Raw genomic sequence first — 23,595 nt, forward strand, 5'->3', positions numbered from 1 at the left:
ATCTGAAGCGCTCCTGGGCACCACCCCCCCTTCTTCAATCTACATTGACCAGCATGGTGAAGTATGGTCAAATTCCGATGACCACAAGGCATGGGGAGACCTTCATCCAGCAGTGGACCGATAAAAGGCTGTACACATTGTGGTGTGAAAGTGTGAGTCAACACCAACCAGAATTTTATCTTCCTCTTTAACCACTGCACTACCCAAATTAATAAATGTACTTGTAATAATGCTGCAAGCTAAATCCAGCACCTACTGAAGTCCACATACGATCTCAGTCAAAATATAAATCTCATGAGAGCAACTTCCCTCTATCCAAAATCAAGCAGCGTTCCCAACACGCCATGATCATTATCAATATGAACACTGCATTCATGTGAATAAACCTGTGTGCGTTAAGCAATTCCGGCGTACCTGAGCGTGGTCAGGGAAGGTGCCGGGCGGCTGCTGCCCATTTCCACCTGGGTATGGAGGAGCTCTCTTGGCAACCATGGAGTCCATCACTCCCATCTGCGCACACACATGGAGACAACACAGAAAACACACGCTGTAACAATGGCCACGTCCTGCCAGCTTGGGACGACATCTTCACATGTGCAGCCAACAGAACCTGCAACAGAGAAGCGTCATACAAAAAATATTCAACTTGCGCGTGATTATTAAAGCGCACGATATCGGTACACCTGTGGTGAGATGTTTGTTGAACAGCCTTACAGGGGAAAACTGGGATGCATCTTATTTATGTTTACGTTTCTGCATGCGTGCACACATTCTTTTTTGTCTCCCCAGCAGGGTCCAAAACGGTCTTGCGGAAGCACGAATGCTTACAACGTGAAATCACAATTTTAACCGTAGTGATGCGATGGGCTTCATTAAACAGCGCCTGACAGCACCACTATCCTGCAATGAGGCTGACATCTCTGGCAGCACTACTGGGGTGGGCAAAGTGAGGCGCGTTTAACAAGCACTTGCAGACTACCCCTTTGTGCGGATGAGAAGATGCTGTGCCAAGCGCCCAACAACATCACTCCACAATAAGCCACCCAAGATTAATTAATGAGAATTTACTTAAAATCTTCTAGAAGGCACTCATCTTAAACAGTAACATGGTGTGGTGTTTATGTTCAGAGCCTCAAGGGGCATCTTGCCTGGGTCAACGGTGTTGAAGGCCAGTGGTTTGCACGACTGTCACTTAACATTCACGTTTAATAAAAACACATCATGGTCGGGGCGCAGAGAGACCGTTGCACACACAAGTACTTTACATGACCACCTATTACGAGGACAGCAAAGATGAAGTGCTAACATCTTGCCTTCGTCTCCCCAAGCACTAAGGTTGACATACACCCATTCTAGTTTGAGGTGACCTACAATAGGACCATCATTTCTGCTCTACAGATTTAAAATGTTGTTTAGCCTCTTGTGCGACGTAGGGGCTCTGCAGATCAACATCGGTCAGCAGAATTGTTCAAAACAAACCAACTGTCGACCAGTTTCAACTTTGTGGTCCCATCCGAGGTCTGGCTGTGTAAATATTGCCGGGTTAGGCAGATGATGCCATCAAGAGTAGTAACATTGTAAAAATGTATTATTTCGTTGTTGCACATTCTGGGTATAAACCTGCATTGTTTTCCAATTAAAAAAAATAATCTTCGTCTGTCGGCATACTGGCCTTCAAGAAATGCTAACCAGCAGCTTTTATTTAGACAGGAAAACTATCAATCGGTTTCAATCCTTTGGGTTTCATCAGCAGTGAGCTTTGTTAAATATTGCTGGTTTGTAATGTCATTGTACGAGGCTCAGATCAAATTCAGATATTAATTGCTGATGGTTTTCTGCATCACCATTATGAACCAAACCCTAAGTAACAGGATAAGCAGTGCAGTAACTTCAAATACTGCTCCCAACCACTCACATTCCATGGTCAATCGACTGCTGGGTGAAGGCCTCACAACTTTAGTCAGCACACGGTTCCTCAATAACCAAAAGCCATCTCACTCCTGAGGCAGAGTTGATCTCATCACTGCATTTCCAAATGGTCATCTGCTCCTTTGGCAACCATTCCATATTCTCCTTCGACCGTCTCTTTCAACGGCAATCATCTCTTGATGGCCGATGGAAGAGACGTCTTGCCTAAGCCCTGTTACTTTTATATAGCACCAATTATGTCTAATTTTCATTTGGTCAATGTGTCCCTCTGTATTTATCTCAATGTCATTTGCAAGCATGCTTTTCTCCATGTTTCTGTGCACTATTCAGATTTCCTTCCGTTTTCTTTTGCAGTAGAATTGCAAACTATTAAAGAAATTTAACGTTCAAAAATGATTCCAGGCACAATGGGCATCACAACAAATGTAGCATACAGTGTGTTGCCACTTGTGTTCAATAAGCAACAATCATTGCAAAAACACAACCACACATTAACCGGGCTCCAGAATCATCCCTTCACTCACACCAAAAGTATCAACTTCAAATTATGCACATTTTCCCCACACAATATTGGTCAATAGGTGGAGCAACTTTCTGTTTGCATCAGCGTCTTGTTATGCCCTTCTCTCGTGTAGCTCTCCCTTTCTGTTTGTCCACCTCTGTGTGGCCATTACTCTATATCTCCCAAGTCTCTAGACGCTTCTCTCCCCATCTCAGGTGGGCCCCAAAGCAACTCCCCCGCCTGGGTCATTGTGCATCCACATGTGTCCATCACCCAACATTTGCACACTAATGCATTTGTCCGCATCTCGTGGTTCCTTTTCACGTCTCTTGCTCAATGGTCAATGCATGTGCGTCAAAAAATCTTAGGCCAGCGAAGCCAGAGTCGAGTGGAATCGCGTGATCAACAACAAAATTAACCCCCCCCCCCCCCCCGAATGCTCGATTAAGGAACCACACAATAAAAACGGCCGCGCGAGTTTGAGCGGTAGTTTTGCCGAGAATTTACGAGTGCCTCAATGTGTATAGTAACCACGGCAATGGATATTGGATTTCAAAATGCTTGTCTGTAATTCATCTGACTTGCCCTCCCCTCCTTCCCGCTTGTGCTCACTCTCCCCCCTCCTTCCTGCTCGATCACCATCTCTCAGAGGCCGATTGCTCCAGCCTCTCTCTCCCTCCTTCCCCCCTTTGGCTCCCCTCCCACCTCTCCATCCGTCTAACCCCGTGCCAAGAATGCAGCACCTCTGGAGCCATCCACTACTCCAGCAAAATAATAAGCCGGCGGCCGCCGCGTGGCTAATCTGCATAACTCCAAGGTCGAGTGTTCTGCCGCCCTTCCCCCAACCCCACTGCCTGAAACTTGACAGCCCCGGGGACTCTCAGACACCGCTGGACATTGCACCGAGCTTGAAACACAATAGCCCATCGGCGTGGCGGCTTAACCCTTTCATTTTCATTGTTCTGCCGCGTGCGCTTGAAAAGACTGTTTGGACACGGATGAGAAATTCCTCAAGTCTGGCCAATGAGGGGGTTGGGGTGGGGGAGGTAAGGATGCTTCGAGTATGGTGAAGGGGGGGCAGTGATTTGGTAGAAGGAAGAAGACAGAAAACAAGTTTGGCTGCATATTTACGAAGGGTGAACGTCTGTGCAAAAAAAAAAAACGGGCGCTCAATTAAACAAGGCATGTCACAAGCCACTCGCGACACGCACCAACGCACACCAGCAACACTACCCAACATTTCAAACCTATACACGCGCGCACACACACTGCTTCCGACAAGACGTACAGCGCCGTGATTATCTCAATTACTACAGTCTAATTCCTGAATATAAATGAAATAATATTTCAAATATTGACCCACACGGAGGTCTGGCTCTAAGATGTTCAACCCCAATAGCCAAGCTTTGACGATATCAACAACCAGCAAGCAAAAACCCTTTGTATTTTTTCGACAATTAAATCACCTACAGTAATATCAATACAACCAATGTCGATGTTGTGACATTACCGAGCTGGACAACAAAAATAATTGACGGTAATTGTTAAGTCCTTTAGAACAGCCAGCCGTAGGGGGGTGGGGGGAGAACAAGTTCAGAGCTCGCGGTTGTGTGACGACGCTTGCCCCCCCCCCCCCCCCTGGCTGGAACACAGAGCAAAGAATGTGAAAATGGCAGCGTGTGTGGTGTGTCAGCAGTCACACAAGCGCGCACACCACAAAACGAAGACAAAGATCCCCCGTATAACCTTAACAGATTGTTGGGGCAAGTGCTATTAGCGAGTAGCACCGATGAATGCCGGCACGGCACACGAGTGGGGTGGGTGGCCAGCACCACGCCCGTCCGCCTTTGTCTCCCCAGTGGCGATGTTTACAGCACCGCACTCGGCACCAGGACCGGCTCGGATAATCACCACCGGTGTTGGCCGTGAGCGGGAATCAAACTCGCGTCGCCCAGGGTTCGTAGCGCAGCGCAGCGCGCTAACCGCCACACCACCGCTCCCCACAAATGCGCACAACAAACACAGCAGCCAAGCCCAGCATCACCAGTCCTTAAAACCCCGACCGCTCCAGTACCCCCCACCCCCCCCCCCCCCCTGATGGCCGGGTGCTCTCGGCGTTTTAACGGGAGGCACACCCACTGCCCCCCCCCCCCCCGCCTGTCTCACTCATTCATAGGGGGCAGCCCCATAGCCGGCTCTTCCCACCCAGCGTCAGCAGCAGCAAGTCACACCGTGAACACAACCGCCATTTTAGGAGCTCCCAGGCACCCGATTCAGAGCAACACACGGGGTGTGTGGAAGGGAAGGAGCGAGCCGAGCCCGTAGATGGGAGCGGCGACATTGTGGCGACCGTACGAGGGATGGCATGCCTCCTCCACGCACGAACAACCGCATCAGCATTGCAAATCCTATTCATCTAGCAGTATGTGATCATGGCTACCCCCCCCCCCCTGCAACCCCCCCCTCAACCCCTTCCACCAACACTACCCGACTGACAACCAACGATGGTTGAGATTCTAGCAACGAAAACGCATCTTGTGGAAAAGCCAGCCTGCCGTGCTCAGAATCGAGGTTGTGGGATTATAACCGGAGGGGAAGTGGGGGGGGGGGTCAAGAAAGGCCCCCCCCCCCCTATTGTATTTCTATCATTTATTTTCTATAACCAAAAAAACCCCTGTGTTCATTCATTTTTTTGTGTAAACATTAATGTTCACGCCGTTGTCTGTCAAGTCTGCTCCCCTTGGCTAGAGCAAGGTGACACAGACGGCGAAACCAACAAAAACAGAGAAACCACGCACGCTCATCTCTCTCTCGCCGCCTTCACCGACAAAATGATCACCAACCCCTCCCACCTCCGACAAAAGTTTATGTTTCCAAATGCACAGTAGGGTTGTTTACGCTGTCAAGATGCGTGTCAACATCAGCCGCCACGTGCGGACGGAGCCCACTTAAAAGTCAATAGCCCATATGCGGAGCAGCTGATACTAATTTTACACAGCTAACATCTACCGGAATTAAACACGCAGGGATTTTTCGCGACCAATATTATTCATGGGTTACATCGCATGAATATACAATGCGTCATTAAACCACTGCCACCCGACAGCCAATTAAGTAAGGTTTGCTCACATGTTCACCTTACATATTTACGAGATCTAACCCCAAAAATAACATCTACCCGGGCACATTCTATTTATTCATCCTTGTAAACTATTATCAGACATCCATAATACAATTTTTTGGGTTAGATCGCTTAAATATAGATGTCCTTCAACCTGCCACTACCCGAAACAGCCAATTAGTAAGGTTTGTCACGTACAGCACACCGGTGTTGGAGAGCAAATCAACAACATTTCCAACATTTGCAGTCACGAAAGCTTCAAATCAAGATTTCCAGTAAGATTTCTCCAAAAATGTGGCTGTCCGCCTGAAGATGCTAGCTATAATTACTGGCCAAACGTCGTACTCAGATTGTAAATGTTGTGGATTTGCTCTCCAACACACCGGTGTGCTGTACTAGTAACGAATTGGCATGTTCTGTTTACGAGCCAAACCTCACTAATTAATTGGCTGTCGGGTGGTGGTGGTTTTAACGACACATTTATATATACACGATCTAACCCAAAAAACCTGTCGTGAAAGCCGACGTGTTAAACTATTATCAGACACATTCCACCCACAATGGATTGAGTATTCAATGTATTTCAATAATTATAACATTTAGAACACCGCCACCCAGCAAGGATGACAATGTAAAAATAAGTAACCCAGAAACGTTCAATTGTGCTCTGAACGTGTGAACCAAAGACAGCAGTGTGATTAAGGATTAGAGTTAGTCTTATTAACTTGGATGGCGAAAGTAGAAGCAATATATTCAAAGTATGCAATTAAAAAGTTGATTTATTTTAAATTAACATTTGAGATTTATATATTGAAGTTAATTCAAGATTTTTTAATGCAGAGCCTTAAATTATTTTTTAATGACAAAATGTAACACTCCTTATTGCAAGTAGGGCACACACCGCAACGACAGGAAATGACAATTTCCAAAAGCACAAAGAATAAAATTTACTTGACAAAATATAACATTCAAATATTTTGCATTTCAAACCTTTTGTAGAAGCGTGATATACTGAAAACACTGGAGATTAAACAAACAAGGCTACGTTGTTTATATCAAAGAAGCGGATACAATTATAAATTCAGCACATCTAAAAGTATATTAATCTTTTTTTTATGTTTAACTCCATAGGTTTCTTTATCACATCTTCACTTGGGATAAAAACCACAACTATATTATTTCTTGCCTGAAGCAGGAGGATGTTTTAATCGCAATCGAGTTTTTTCTAACAAAGCTATTACAATTCCAGACGCAATAATGTTGCTCTGCTCTGTTACAATGCCATTTAGTTTGGAATGCTGCTAGCAAAGTGTTACTACAACAGGTAACAACGCCTTTAAAAATGCACCGAATTAAACTGATGCTTTTGTTAACTAGAGATGTAATAATTCAACCGATACACAATTTCATTAATTTCTAGGATTCGGGTTTATATGGATTCTATTTTTCATAATTTTTATTTTGTTTCTGCAAACTCATTATTCATCCAGTATATTGTAATTCGTTTCAGTATCCTAAATTTAACTTATCATTTGCCTACATCTTGTCATCGATTTCTACATGTACCAATTCAATGAAATGCATAAACTGAGCTCAAAAGTAAACTTTAATGTACGAATCACTACATGCCTATGTCATGAACTGAAGTTGTTAATTTCCTTTGTATATAATAAAAAACGGTAATATTAGTATACAACATTAATAATGACCAACTCCAAAATCTCAGTATATGGCAATCACAATAATCTATTAGTTTACAAGTATTGCAGTGATGCACAACCATCGTTTTAAGATTATTTAATAACTGATAACGTGGCCACATGGGAAATGGTACATTAATATTTTCCTTCAACAAATGTTTCCCTACAAAAGTGTCAGGGTACCGATGTGGCATATCGTGATAATGGGCTGAAGGCAGGGGCTGATTTAGTTACCAAAAGAAAGCCAGAAAATTTCACACAAAGCCAACAAAAACACCACACTGCTCTGCTCTACTAAACTCGGGCTCCAAAGAGCACATGAGCAGGTCGAGGTGAAGATGAACACTTATCAGGGCCCAGCAGGGGGCCCCATCCGCAGGAGGAAAGGCCCTAACACCCTAACAAGACCGTGCAAGAAGCGCAGGCGCTGCCAAAGGAGGTGAAATTAGTTCCGGAAAACAGAAAGACGGGGGCATTCGCAGTTTGTTACTTTCTCCTTCCTGGCACAAAGTGCCAACAAACACTACACGACGCCAGGCAACACGTATTATTAATTTTAAAAAACATTGCTGCCGTGTATTGACCATCTCAACCAAATTATATTAAATTACTGACTTCAGGAATTAAGAGACGTTGACTCAAGAAGAAATAGCACTAATTTAAGGTTGACAATTATTCACCCAACGTATTTCACATCACTTAATTTTCAATTAATGTTGGCGAGACAGTGTGAAATGTTTTTTCAGATATGGTGTACTTTTTAATCAGTCGTTTTATTAGAGAGACCCTTACGATAAACAACTTACTCGTTTTATGTCTTGCAACGGGGACTTTCAGCCAAATTCATTATACACACACAAATACTGAAGGGATACGAACATTATAATTCCTGACAAATTAATGTCTTGAGCTATTTAATTCACAATTAGGCAAATCTGTTTGTAGCACAAGGAGCACTTTCAGTAAATGAAATAATTCCACTTTAATTAGCCAAATGAGCCAGTCCAGGTTTTCATGCCTGCCAAAGGCCATCTTGGCCAATATATTTAATGGGATTTGCGTGGGAAAGCCACCAATCATTCAATTAAGTCTCTTGGCCACACCCGACGTTAGGGCGCATGGGGAAAAAACGAGCGGTGTTATTGCTGCTGCTTTGATAGCAATTTTTTTACAGGGTGCAATTTCTCAATTTATGGTTTGTTTACATTTGGGTTGTTTTATTTTAGTAAATTAACTCAAAAAGGAGGTAAGACAGTCTGCTCAGGGGACTAATAACAAGTCGGATTATGGAGCAGGCACATCCGCTTCACAGTGTACAAGTCCACATTTTAGCCACCCCAGTGCTTAAACTGGTTATCGTACGTGTAACGAGTTCGTGGTCCAGATGACTACAAAAAGTCTAGTTCAATTGGTCTGTCACTCAATTTTACATACTCCAGCTCTTAAGGATTATACATTTTAGTTTTGGCATGTGACTTTCTTTTAAAGGGCTAACAAACAAGATGTACCACACAGGACCGGATTAGGGTCTATTGAAGGGATTCAGAAATAGTTACGTGATGTAATCTTCCAAGGCTGTGCTCTTGACACAGGTGACGCACAGTGCTCAAAATAAAAGTTCCAAACAATCGTTTTCACCTCATGACATGATGTAAACAGCATACTGGGCGTACACGGTGTACTATAGTGGGAGAGAGGGTAAAAGCAAAACTACCATTAATACTAAGAAGACAATATCGCAAATTTATGGAGTTATATAGTTGATGTAATTTATCGGAGATAGATGCGTGTCGAGCATGGCTGTGTGCTTAAGGGATGCGACACTCACCACACTCCCTTTGGGAGATGTCGCCAATGCCCACTACAAACGTCAGAAAATAATGAGGACGCTTTGAACGTACATGCCAACGCAGCTCGGCTATCATCGGAACCCAGATACCCACGGCATATACCCAAGAATATGCCATTGACCTCTGACCTCCACCGAGTCTGAAACGGGGAAGAAATCTCTATAGTTTAGTTCATTGCTGCATGCAATTGAGCATATATATATCGAAGCATGTTTGACTACAACATTAATTTTGATAACCACTACTGGATAAAGGCATCCTCACGCCATCGTCCAAGGTTGTTACGACCATGATTCACCATGCCGGTCAAGGGGAAATGGGGGGTGCCCAGGACCAGTTCAGATATCAATTACCAACAATGTATGGGTGTCCCTGGGAATCGAACTCAGCTTCGTCGAGTTCATAATTCAGTCCCCTAACCAATGCGAGCACTGCTCTACCCCACATATACATTATGTTTAGCTTGTTTGAGTAAACCAAAAAGCTTTGCATTTCAAGTCGTCAAATTCATATATACAAACGTACATGCGTAAACCACGCACATTTGCAAAATTGTATTCCGGGTAACGCAGGCATCGTGGGCTACATGCGGGACGTGGGCAAGAACAAATAAATAACTTTCGCAAGTTTCGCAAAAAAATGTATTTAAAACCAGGTGACAACCCATGCAGATCTGTCTTGCAAAGGGAGGCTAATTAAATGGAAACGTTTTGCAAATCCCCACCAATTCAACATTTATTTTAAGCCACTCGTAGTGTTTGAAGACATGGTATATAATTAAACACCGTTCACTTCAATCACGCATGGGCCACTGGCACACACCATATGCTTGTATACATTAAACATTAAATGCCATATGCTCCCTATTTATTTCCCTATTAAACCCTCTATAATTGCTCAATCCGGATCCAAAAAGACAATTGACATTTTTGGCAGGGGAGTCCCACCGTATTTCAAAGACGAACAAAAAACAGTGAACAACATCTTGCGAAGAGTGCCGCCTAGTGGCTCTCAGATGCTACATTAAATTTAAATGAACAAACAAAATGATGTGGGGGGACCACAGAATATCCTCTCTGCAATGGGTGAACCGTGATGCGGCGGTGCGCAGTGGTTAGCGCCCAGAACTACGAACCTTGCAACCCAACTTAGGTTCCCAGCCAAGGCTAACCTCAGTTTTGAGTGGTTTCTGAACGAGTCCTTATCTTCTTATATATGAGCTATCATGTGGCCAGGTCGCTTCTGAAAAAGGTAATACCTCAGTGGGCTTTGCCCGATAGTATGGGGATGGTTTAGTTTTACTTGTATGTGTTTGGGTGACGTTTACCTTTGTTGTACTTTGCACACTATCATGTTTTTGTATTGTTTGTTGTTGTAACGTTCTTACCCGCCCCGACTGGACATCTGTAAATAAGAGCTTTATAGCTCATCGCATTCCTCCAGTAAAAAATATTCTGATTCTTATGGATTTCTATAGCACCTTAGTCCAAGGCCCCCCCCTCTACCCCACACTGACCAGTGTGGTCAAGTATGGTAATGACCGCCACTGACCAACAGAATGTTAAGGCTTTCTTCATCCAGCACTGGACTGACACGTCTGTCAATTACGTGTCTCAAGCTCAACGGGGGCTTGACTCGGGGAAATAAACATCCGATCCAGATTAGATTACAATTATAATGGGTTAACCGCGGCATGTATAAAAAAAAGAACACGTCGAGCAGCAATAGCCTCTGAAAAGTCACAAGCTTCCAACAAAATTAACACAAACTGCAGTAACAAATCTCAGCGGGGGATCATTACGTCTCCGGAGGAATAAACTCTGCCATGGCCAGACTGAACAAGTGCACGATTAGGGTAATACACTCATATTTTCATTATGCTCCTCGTTTTTTTTCTTCTCCAAAATGTATGAAGGCACCGAACATCAAACTCCCAACATTTTCTTCGTGACTGCAAGAAGACGTCGAAGGGAAGGGTGGAAAGTTTATGTCACGCTGGGAGCACAGCCAGTTTGACGTTTCCCAATTACACGGCAAAGCTGCGTGTACAGTGCGATGCCCAACTTGGCTCATTATTGAATTTCGGCAGCCTGGCCCGTTGTCTTAAGGGCCTAATGAATGGGCGGCCACTTTGAAAAATCAATAACGCATTCTTACTTCATTTACACAGCCAATCGTCTACGAGTAGCAAGCAATCATCAATTACGGTATTCCAAAGTTTCTACGGTCACAAAAAACAGTTTAGCCGGGGCCCAAATGGATTTTCTCTTTTTAAACACTATCCACGGGTACGTGCCGTCACAGGCACATACTATTCTTCCACTGGGCTGCACCGACGCTGGCAAGGGCGTGCATTATCGGGAAAAAATGTTTACGTGTTTTGTTTGGCAAGTGGCACTGGATCAGTTGTACCGGCACCTGTCGGGCAATAAGGCGTGGAGATACACATGCGCAGGGGTGAGAGATTAGGCTCGTGCACGTGCCCCCTTTAATCCGGAGTATCTTACCAGTTACAACAAGCAGAAGGAATTATATGTCCAACTTTAGGAGCCCATTCATTTGCTTATCTCAAGATTTATATTTTAAGCTACCGAAATTGCTAGAATGCTGCGACCCGCCCCAGGTCCGGCCTCCTCCAGTCTCTCATTTACGATTGTAGTCGGTTCTCCTGTTGCAGTCACAAATATTTTGGAATTCCCAAGGAGCTGTTTACGGAGGGGAGGAATAGGGAAGGGGATGGCTCGCTATGCTAAAAACCTGGCTTTTCCTGCTGCCTCTGCCAGTACAAAAATAAAAACAAACAAAAAACTACGCCGGTTCTGTGCAGTCTACGCGAGTGGTATGGAAGGGAAAAAAGGTTTTAAAATTAGCTGGTGTTGACCAGATATTAGCACATGTAACCCATGTGTATTTCTAACGCATACCACTCCGCATTAACATACATCCATTCGTGAATGTGAAATCATGTTTTGAATTCTGGGTTTTCGGCTGATGGACCAGCTTCACTTTGTGGCCTATAAATAATGAAGAGATTATGGGGAGACAGATTGTTTTTTACAAGTCTCCATTTTCAGCACATGTCCCGTTCTTGTCTGGCATTTAAAACAATGACCAATAAGCATCATGCTTTGAATACTGACCTGCCAACATCACTGTAAAAAAAACCGAAATGGAAAATAAATGTTGTGAGAATTCAAGACGAACGTGGCTATGCCCCAAGATAGACCAACAGAAACCGAGCGTCCGTTTCCAGCTAAAACCTGCCATTAGCAGGAAGAACCCTCCTGATCCGTACAGAAACACCAACAGCTCTTCTTGACAAGTACGAGTGCTTAGGCATTTTTTATACATTAGAGGTTTTGAAGGCACCCGTACATACATTTATTAGCAATCCACGATACATTGTTATAAATTTACAATTTCACGTTTATTTTCGTGTCGTTATGTTTAACGTCATTTTTTTCCCCCATTCGTAAAAAAAAAATGCACACGATCGTTAATTTGTTTAAAGATACTTCGATAGCATTGGGCAGTAACTTAAAAAACAAACCCACGTGAAACGGTCATTTAAAAACTTCGAACGCCACTATCCTGCCCTAAAATGTGTGCGGTTGCCCTTGATTCGGTCATGCCCCATCTGTGAGCACAAAATGGGTGACAGTTGCAGAGTCAGGGAAATAAATATTGCGAGCCAGCAGGGGGAGCCCGCCAGAGTGCAGAGCCCGACCAAAAGATGGCAATGCAATGACCCCCTCCAACTGCGCACAATGTGGAGATACGAAAAGGATTTTCCAATCCCGAGTATTTGTAACATTCAAAAAGGAGTAAATTGAATGCAACTAAATGGCACACAAAGCCAGTCTCAACCTCAAAACTTAATGTCAACAACAATGCTTTCGATTTACATAACACATACAGTGTAAAACTGCACTTTTTTTATATATTTTTAACCTGCTTCAAGTCCACATATTAAGCCATTTACGGCTGTGATGAGCAAGGATGGAGTGACGTCATAATAGCCTGGCACGAAACCCACTCTGCCACAGGCTATGAAGCAAAGACGCGCCAGACATGCATTTTGCATTTGAAATCAGTTTAAGGTCCAAGCTGGCTCGAGGCTCCTTGTAAGAGGGGGGAGGCCAAATATTTCTGAATGTGCAAATCTGGTTGTTAGTCGTCATAAAATGCGTGAACGTCTACGATAATGTGAACGGAAATATCGTCCGAGTGAAATGGTTCAAATCGAAATACTCAACTATATTCCCATTTTACTTTTTGTTGTATTTGTTGTGCCGGTAAACCCCCACATGCCAAATCTATTTAAGGGCACGAGTCGTGAAAATACATGGGGGGCACTAGGTTGTTTTCATATTATGTTACTGCCGAGGCTGACACCAGTCTAATATTTATAGAGGTCAGCTGGCCTGTTAACATTTCACATTCAAGCAGGGCCGTCATAAGCCCCATTGTAAATAAACACCAAATAATGCGGGGCCCGTTGCCTTATTGACTCTTAACAACGTAGGGGTCACTGCTCACCAGTAATTGTCAACAATCAAAAGACTACAAAGGAAGCCTCAAGCTGTCCATCATTCACAGACGTCACTTCCTACCGGTGCGTTGTGAAGCGCACGTTTTTGTAAATCAACATAATTAAAATGTATAACGCGCATTCCATCCTAGGATCCCTATGAGCAAATGCATGAAAAGCAAGAAGCAAAAAGAGAGCCAGGGCAACCGACCAAACTGAAAAGGGAAGGCCACTTTAAAGACATGGGTTTTCAAAGCAGACTTAAAAAAAAATCTACCGACTCCGATTTCCTGATTTCAAGTGGCAAGGCGTTCCATAGCTTGGGTCCCACGCTAACAAAAGCCCGATCACCAAAAGAGAGCAAAAACACGCGTTCAACGTATTTTAGATAAACAACTTCGGCTAACTTTCCTTTCATGCAAGCAGATGAAACTACAAACTTCTACGTGGTGCCCAGAAAAACGAATAACTACCGCAGCTCAAAATATTAAATGGGTAGTCCTAATCAGGTGAGGTACGTAAACATTATTCCTCTTTTTGAAGCGAGCAATTTACACCTACTAGAATACACCGCTCTATGGCTGGCATCCAAGACCAACTGTATGCACAAGTGACATCCAAAATATCCAGGCAAATTGGAAAAGGCTCGTCGAGTATTATTAAACAAGGAAAACGTGTGAAATGCTGAAAGCTGTATTGAACTCTCCCCAGCGGAGTGACTGCCTGACCTGCCCATGACCACGCGCCGTGTTCTCTCGCCTACATCAAAATGATGACGAGTTATTCCTGGATTTCAAAAAGGAGGGTTTTGCATTCCTGATATAATAGCTAATTAGGTCGTGAACTGCATGTGAATTAACAAAAAAAAATGTGCTTGTGAATTAGCGGCAGTCAAGCATTCTTCGCCTTCAGGAGGCAAGTTCTTTGCTCCGGAACCACCCCGGTGAGAGTTAACGGCATGCGTGCCTAAATTGTCGGTTCGCACAAGCTTTCCTTCGCCACTAACAATTAACGCAACACCTTCCCCTTCCCCAGTCGGCACAAGCCCCCAGGAGTACTCCCCTCAGGTGAGACATCGGCTTCCTTCACGTTGACAAATGGCGTGCGCTTGCAGAGCCCATCCAGGACTACACCTAAAATAGGCGCCATCCTAGTTTTTTTTTGTCGAGTATAATTAATGTACGCAAAATTAAGTGCATTTTAAATATGCATTGTGTATCCAGCAAATGTGTCCATTATCGACACTAAATTCTTCCTTTTTTCAAACATGCATGTGACATTTTGTGGATTTTTTATTATTACTATATACCTTTTATTTTATTGTCCAGAATAGACAAACAATTAATTCCAAATTTTCGAAAGTGCTTAAGTGCAGCGAGTAATGATGATCCCATGACTGCACCTGCATCATCAATTCAGTTGGGCGATAACATTTTGTCCCCCACCTCGCCATACTTCTGGTGAGCTTGAATGGCCACAGGGTAGAAATCGTAACAAGCAGGATTTGTTATTGCACATCGTTGGTGTAATACGTCCAGGTATGAAATACTGAATAATGCACAATCCTCCACCATCGGGTAATCAACCTATAGAAAATATTATTACATCAAACACATTGCCCTGGGTAAATGTAAATGACAGTTCGCCACATTCAGTAATGCAATTCAAATCAAAAACAGCGCAACAAATGTTCAATACCAACTGCTTTTGTAAATGCATTACGGGGCAGGGCACTGTTTATTAGTGTGCAAATTGAACCAACTCAACGTATTTAGTTGGTCTGAAACCGCATTAGAAGCCAAGTTCAATCCTTTCATTTTGTTAGGTCATTTGCACAAGCTTGCACCCATCCAAACATCCCGATTATAAACACCTCGGTGGAGTCACGCCGGTGTTTCCCTACACCATTTGATTGGCCAAGATTGTCAAGTCGTTTGAACATTCATTTTTTATAGTATACAAATGACATCATGAATAATGTAATAAGCGCATCAAGTAGCGCAGTCTTTGCCAATTGTATTAAAGCACAAGTTGCTGATAAATTCATGCTGTTAATCAAAACTGAGAATTTCTAAAACTAAACACTGAAAAATGAAAAACTAAATTAAGAGCTTCCACAATGTTAACTTTAAAACCAATCCCAACTACAAACTATTTTCATTAAGGATGCATGTAAGGATGCATGCCTAATCAAACAAGAATGTGAACCTGGACCGAATAAAACTTTTAGTTTTATCTCTGAATCTGGATACACTGCTTTAAGGCTTAAGTGAGATTCAACACGCCAGCCTCGCCTCCAAAGTAAGCTGGGCATATTAGAGGCACATATATACTGACACCAAATGTCAAGTAAAAAAAACCCTGAACTTACGAATCTACGTGTCAACATTTGGATGCAAGATAGATACTTCCTAAGGCCTTACTAGCCACTGCATTAGAATCAGGAAGCGTGTAAGAGTTACTAAAAAAAAGTGAAATATCAACAAGGAAAAGCATGTAATGTTTTCACTTGCCACTAAAAAGTTGTTTGATGTGTGGAAGAGCAGCCAATCATGGGTAGCTCTCTGTCAATCTAAGAACTTTTTGGACCAATGAAAATAGGCTTGGCGCTAAATATACACTTCAATAGTATTCTGTAACAATGGATTTTGTTTATGGAAATCGCTTACGGTACTGTACTTGCAAAATTAGCCTCGAATGTTGTTACATGGGATTTTAATGTGCATTCTTACCTGCAGTGCTACCCATGGGTGCTGGGCATCTGAAAAGGCTTTCAACAAATCGCTTGCGCGTGATAAACACCGACAAGACATCAGCTTTCTGTCGGTCCAGATGTGAAAGTGCATTGTTGAGCACGTTTCAAATAATGTGCCAAAAACTTCCTTCCACAATGTGATGTACACTCAACGCATAACAAGCATTACATGAGCAAAAGGTGTTTTTTGTCTCGTTGACAGGGGGTAGGTGTGCAAAATTCTCAATTGTTCAGAACATATGAAATCAGAAAAGTTGGTGACCTGTTAACGATGACAACGCGAATGATGCTGGTCACTCACCACCACGCGCTTCTAAGATTAACCTGGCTCATTCAACCAGTCTCAGAAGAGGTGCCGATTTAGAAGGGGCAATGGTAATGCCATTGAGGTACGAACTACAGCACACTTTAACTCGTTTTACAGGGCAGCGTATACCTCATTTCCACTGGACAACCAAGCCGTGCCAGAGCCTCGCCAAGCCAGCCGAGTGTAGTTCAGGGGGTGATAGGATGCGTTTCAAATGCAGAAGGCTAGCCGTACCGCCGACTTCACGTAATGTGTTTGGATGCATGTACATGATGCAACGATGCTATTTAATTTGTGTTTACATTTCCCAGGTAATTAATGTGTCATCATGCCCGCTCCTGACCCTGCTCGGCCAAGAGCCAGATTCAGATGCCTTGTGAGGCCAGCAAAGCAGTAGAATTCCGGCACAGCGGGGCTAACAGCAAGTGGAATACCACCTTGGCTCAGATGTACCAGTGGAAAAGGGACATTAGAAACTCGTCCTTTCCCCTCTCTGAAAGTTGTCCAGCCAAACAAGCAACCGGCGACTTACCAGGCACACGAGAAAATGGCAGCACCGCATGCTTGGTTCCTGGATGGTGGACCTCAGCATTGATGTTAAGATGCTATAAGACACGTGGTTGACGTTTCACATCTACTAGTGTATTACAATTACAGTAGTGTAAGCCAGTCCATTAGGCCAAAATAAAAATGCGTGCGAAATACAGCATAGAAGACCTCCACAGGGCACATTTACCAAACTCTTGCACACACTGGGTTTGAAATAGGACTGCATGCTGCTTACGCTACGCCTTACATGAAGCGATATGCCCATACACTTCTTTTCTAGCTTAATCCACATTACAGCTGAGTAGGCAGGGGCAATGGTGCATAAGGCAGCTCGCCCAAAATGTAACAACTGTTCTGCCTGGGAATCAAACCGTGATCCTCTCTGGGCTGTGACTCCAGTGGGGAAATAGGGTAAAAGGCCAAAGGCAAAGAGACCACTTATGTAATGCAAAGCGAGCCAGTGTTACTCTTTGTTTAACTTATTTTCTTTCTACGTGACTTTACCGAAAGAACCAAAGAGTAATTCCTGCAGTCACGAAAGCTTCAAATCGAGTTTGAGCCAGTGTTACTAGTGCACATTTATTTCCGGGGACCAGAACCCAAATTCTACCCGGAGTCCACGTCGTAGTACTGGATGTTCATTTCATGCTACATTGACCCAGGGAGACTTTTCACTTGCAAGAAGGGCAAAAGATTTTAACAGGCCATTGGGATGAGAACAGCAACCAATCTAGCTAAACCGTGCAAGAACCAATACTGCATTCATTTTATTTACATGACTGAATATCAAAACAAATTCGTACCCTTAAAATTTGAGAAAAAACATAGCATTGACAAATTGGTTCTGATTTTGTGGAAACCAATTTTTTTTGTCTTAATACCCGCCATAAAAAAAACCTTCCTTTTTAATGGAAACATTGTGCACAGCCCCCATGTGCAGTCAAAATATTCCTAAAGCACCCTTGGTGGCAATCTCAAAATTGCAGCGGCAATTGAGGCATCTCATCCCATTAGGGGCGTTGCAGTCGTCAGCGCCACGTGTGCCCCATTGTGCATTAGTTCAATCAAGTTCAGATATTCGCCTGTGTTTACAAACAATCCCCTTTGCTCGCTCGCTCACTCACACACGAGGGATCTCCCCCACGGCTTGCACATCACGACGAGTCCAATGTATCACTAGGTTAAAAATTTTGGCTTAGTTTTTTTTGTTGTTGGATTAAAAGACGTTTATTTCGATATAAAAGTGCGGAAATCGGTCATACGAATACATTAATGTATACAGAACCTGCCTTTTGAAAAAAACTAATTCCATTTAAGAACAGGGAAAAAATTTTTTTATACGTCATTGATGTCTGAAAATCACTTGGGATACATACTTAATTTTTTTAGCTATTACGTTAATTTTCATTTCGTCTGCTTCTAAAGTCGATTGACTTATTTGCGTGCACTTCTTGATTCTATAATTCAGCACTCAATTAGTCAACATGCCGACTTTTTTTTATTGTATTAGAGTACTGTTTCTGATGGAAAACGAAAACAGTACAACCTTGTATACAGCAGTTTTATTAACGTGCACACACTTAAGGCCGGAATGGCCTTCATTCATGTTTTTCATCGTAGCCACTGAACGTGTACACACAGATTCGAATATTATTTGTTTTCCTGTTGCGACTTTCACGAACACATTTATCGATGCAACATTTCCAAAAAATGTCTCATATCTGGACGGATGAACTCGACAACGATCTCAGTCACCGTGTAAATAAAAACATGAAAAAAACTGACGCCAGTGACAACTCGGTGAAAAAAGCAGCCACGAAATGAGCAAATTTAATCCCCCCCCAAAAAAAAACACACCAGCCACGCACATGGAGGGCCCAATGAATACAGCAGTAGGAAAGCCACCATCACCATTAGCGCGGCGCGGTCAGAGGGAGCTAGTGGCGGTGGGACAAACTCTCACGCCGCTTTCATAACCTCCACGGGCTCTTCCAGCGCACACAAAAACCACGACGCCAACTCCACCACCGACACACACAAATCCCACCGAGGGCCACCGCAAATCGTCTAAAAGGGGGAGAAATGAGCCTATAAGGCCGCCCGAACGAGCAGACGACGAAAGCAAGAGACAGTAAAAAGTCAGAGGGGTCCCCCTTTGTTCTTGGAGCAAAGCACGTTGCTTGCTGCTGCTGCCTCCACCACCGCCACACCACGGTGGTGGCGCACGTCTGTGAGACGAACTCCCATCTGTGTGCTACGAAGGGCCACAGCCCGGAACGTCGCCTAATGACATCGGGGGGTTTTCTTTTTATTTCGGGTCGCGTTTTGAGTTTATTGGCGCGCGTGTTCCCACTGCCACCAGCAGTTCGCACAGATAACGTGTCCGAAGCCGGCGCTTTCGGAGGCAAGGGTTGGTGGATCACGCAGAGACGTACGAGTCTAGCCATACACACTTGGGTGGTCGGCTCGTAGACATAAAAGTGAGGGTTCGTGAACCCGTGTGTGCGGACCTCTGAAGGTGTAAAACCTACCATGTAGACAGCAGGTTGGTTGGGTTTCCTCCGGGTAAATTTGGGGTGTCCTCCTCCCCCACATGCAAATCAACGCATTTTAATGATAACACTAATAAACTCGACGAACATATCAACTAAAGACACTCTTAAAAATGGGTCTCAAGGCTCTGCGAGCCGTTCGTGAACGCGAGCATTACATCACAGTAATCACTACGACCACGAGGGGCTTCAGCCACACGAAATACAACTTGGGTCGTTGTTTTTCTGTTTACCTAAAACTCTCTCACTCTCACCTGTTTGTTGGGTGGCTGAGGACTCGCCGTGGCCGCTGGTCGCCCTCCTCCTCCTCCTGCTGCTGCTGACGAAGCTCCCGCTGCTCCCGCTGCTGTTGATGATGATGATGAAGAAGCCGGCCCCGGACCTTGCCCAGCGGCCATGGCGCTGTACACCCGGGCGGGGTTTGACGATGTGAGCAGCTGGTTCAGTGTTGGCGTCTCGGCCGACTGCGACGAAGACTGCGCCGAATGAGACGACTGTCCGCCCATCAGCCTGCCCTGTTGCTGCTGCTGCTGCTGTTGCTGATGGTGGTGGTGATGATGGTGCTGATGCTGCTGCTGGTGGTGATGGTGCTGATGGTGGTGGTGCGGATAGCCGGCCACGCTGCTGTTCGCCCTTCCTCCGCCACCCGCCATCATCATCATTACGTCCTGCTGCTGGTTGAGCCCCACCGCTCCGGCTCCTCCCGCTCCTCGGGGCGAGTGAGCCCCCGAGAAGCCGGGCCCATAGCCCGAGCGGGCTCCGTCGTAGCCGTAACCCCCGCCACCGCCGACCCCGTAAACCCCGTCACCGTGAGAGTTCAGGCCGCCGGGCCCCCTCGCCCCGGGCTCGGCGGAGCTCCCAGCCGAGCCCGGGGTCTCTCCGCCATGATGCGGCCCACTAGGCCCCGTTGCCTCCGTGGCAGAGACCCCGGCCTCCCTCTCGGAGGACGAAGACGACGACGAGGACGATGACGAAGACGTGTCGGGAACTCCACCGGCATCACCACCGCCGCCGCCACCACCGCCGCCTCCTCCTCTGCCGTTGCTGCCTCCGCCGTCCTTGGCCCGCACTCCATGTTGTTGGTCTCCATTGCTGTTGCTATTGTTGCTGCCGCTGTTGTCGCCGCTCTGCTCGGCGCCCGCCCGCACTTTCCTGCCCGTGGCCTCGTCCGAGAGCAGCAGCGACGTGGGCTGCTGCTGCTGCTGCTGCTCCCCCGCGCCGCCCGGGTGCTCGGCGCTCGCCCTGCCGAGCAGCGGGCTGCGATCAGAGTCCCGCCCGAGGCCGCCCACCAGCTTCACTTGGGCGGCCATGCCTCCTCGTCCTCCACCGTCTCTCCGCCTGCTCCTCCTCCTCCTCCTCGCCTCTTGCTCGTCTCCCTCTCGTCCTCTTCCGTCTCCTCGTCGTTTCGATCTCCTCGCGTCTGACACTAAACAAGAGGTGCCTACGGACGGGGGTCGCACGGGACGGAGGGACGAGGCGCGTGAAAGAGAAAGGGGCGTCCGCCGCTTTTGTCCGCCTTCTCTGCGAGCCCGCCTTCTTGTTCCCCCTCTCTCTCTCCCCTCCTTTAAACTTTACATATCACCGCCTTCGTTGACGGACGGGGGACTAAGCCTGTGCTGCGTGGCGTCTCTCCCGTCCCCTGCTCGTCGTCGCGAAGTCCCTCCCGCGTGCGCGCGATTCAACGAGGCGACCCCAAGAGGAGTCCATGCAGCGAGTTGTTGGCCCGCCGCCTGGCATGAGGACTTAGAGCACAACTACTCCTATCCATTACTGTACTTCTATTATTAAAAACAGCGGCGCGCAAGAGCCGGAACGGATCGACGCTCCCTCGGGGCGGCCAGGATTCCGGTTCGCTTTAGCACCGCCCTTCTTCTCCCCCTTTCTCACCGCCGCCACTTACAAAATGAATCTACTCGCCGTCCTTTGATTCGCGACTAACAGCCCGCGACGACCACGACGATTTCGCCGCACGAATCTGTCTGTGTGAGAGTTGTTGTTGACGATTGTGCGCTCGCCGGATCCGAGTGCCCCATTTTGGGCGCCGATCCGCGCTCCGGGATTCGCTTCGCACCGGGGGCCGCTCCGTGTGTTATCGCAGGCGGTGATGCGGCTCTGGGCTCCGTTGGTGGGGGTGGGGGAAGGGAGGTTGGGTGGGTATCCTTCCGCGCGCGCGCGGAGCTCGGGGGGGGGAGGGGGAAAAACCCGAATCCATGCGCGACAAAGTCCCCCGCTCAGCCTAACCCCTTCCCCTCCAAACTCCGTCGCTGTCCCTGACCGCCGAATGTTGCTCGGGCGAGGGCATTCGCTCGTCGCGCGCGAGGGACACACACACAAACAACGTCTTTGCGGTTTAAAACAAAATGAAAAAAGCGCGGCGAGGGCGGGACTGCTTCACCCCCCCCCCCGCACAAAGGCAAACAGGGGCCGCACTATTTGCGGCGGGGTGGCTGCGCGGGGCGATTCACGCATTCCAGGGTAGCGCGGCGGTTGTTCGCTCATTAGCGTGGCCTCAATTCCGCACTAAACTCAAACGGGCTTACAGCGCACTCCCCTCTCCTCATCCTCGCACCAACAAACTCGCTCGTGCATCCTACACGACGAGCATTCCCTCGGAATGAAGCGAATAAAGCCACGAGAAACCTCGGCACGAGTGTTTCGTGTTTGCCTGCTGCTGCTGCGTCCATCTTAGCCGTGCTTTATTTTAATAGGCTGCAATGGCGCCACTGCGACCAGAGGCCCGTGTGTGTGTTGTTGTTGTGTGTGTGTGGGTGCCTTTGTGTAGCCTTTGTGGGCCTTGTTTTTACGTTATTATTTGCGTGAATGCGGTCGAGTACTCGCATTGCCCTTCATTTTTCATTTCAGCGTGAGATTAACTTAGGCACAGCTGTAGCAGCTACATGGAGAGTCCAGGGATGTCAACATGCGTGCACTTTATATGTAGCTGCTGCTTAGGGTGTACTGTACTGTTAACCCTTGCGTGTAATTAAAATGTGGGTTTCTAAAATACATTCACACCATTGAGACGAATGCCACAAAATAAAATGCATCTGCCACGTTAATATGTGGATTAAAAAAATAAGTTTCCTTTATCGAGCCAGATGCAATTGAAAATGTTACAGTATTGAGGTTTAAAAAAAAAGTAAGGTGGTAAAGGACGTAATATTTGAATGAAAAACATTTTGTACACGCGGTAAACGATCCAGAATAGCATGCACCCACATAGAGTACATTCAATCAACACCAGCACAACACGCGTTCTTGCCATAAACCACCAGCACACGTACCAAGTCATAATTTGTCCCATAATTGAGCGCTAATTAAGATTCATCAACTCTTGCAAGATTGATAATATTTAAAGTATGAATTGATAATTGTTATTAATACAGCATATATGTTTTAATTAGTGGTTGCTAATTTACACCGTGACATCATACATACTCTTGCAAATTATGTCAGAGGGCCTTTTAGAGTCCACAGTTTATGGCAGATGGACACATTTTGGGGATTCCAAGCAGGCTCATCAGGTCAGTAGAGAGAAGTAAGTTTCCGTGAAATCTAATTCTTGACAACCTGGCTTGCCAACTTTTCATTCACGTAGGAGAACACACACATATATATGACAGTATAAAAACACATCAGCATACAGCATGACCCAAATACTGTACTGAAGGAGTTTTACATTTTTCATTCAGTGCTCACTCAAATTTAGAGTGGTGCGTCATTCAATTTGCAGCACTGCCTTACAAGACAGCAGGGTCATTTATCTCCATGAGGGAACAGCCTTGGAAAGAAACAATTG

The 23,595-nt window shown here is 45.7% G+C and overlaps 1 protein-coding gene across 7 annotated transcripts in view; it reads right to left on the reverse strand.

Moving 5' to 3' along the window:
* The window catches only part of LOC133354684 (AT-rich interactive domain-containing protein 1A-like), a 68,708-nt gene extending 46,829 nt beyond the window's left edge, over positions 1-21,879 (reverse strand). For all 7 annotated transcript variants that reach the window (XM_061571777.1, XM_061571765.1, XM_061571757.1 and 4 more), the window contains exons 1-2: positions 20,051-21,879; positions 415-510 (exon numbers count right to left, since the gene is read on the reverse strand). In XM_061571777.1, coding sequence (XP_061427761.1) covers positions 415-510; positions 20,051-21,106 — 1,152 coding nt within the window. In that variant the 5' untranslated portion in view covers positions 21,107-21,879. The remainder of the gene's footprint in view (positions 1-414; positions 511-20,050) is intronic.
* Positions 21,880-23,595: the final 1,716 nt, after the last annotated feature.

This window comes from Lethenteron reissneri, chromosome 6 (genome assembly GCF_015708825.2).
Source record: "Lethenteron reissneri isolate LAM-NWPU_2019-01 chromosome 6, ASM1570882v1, whole genome shotgun sequence".
Classification (NCBI taxonomy): Eukaryota; Metazoa; Chordata; class Hyperoartia; order Petromyzontiformes; family Petromyzontidae; genus Lethenteron; species Lethenteron reissneri.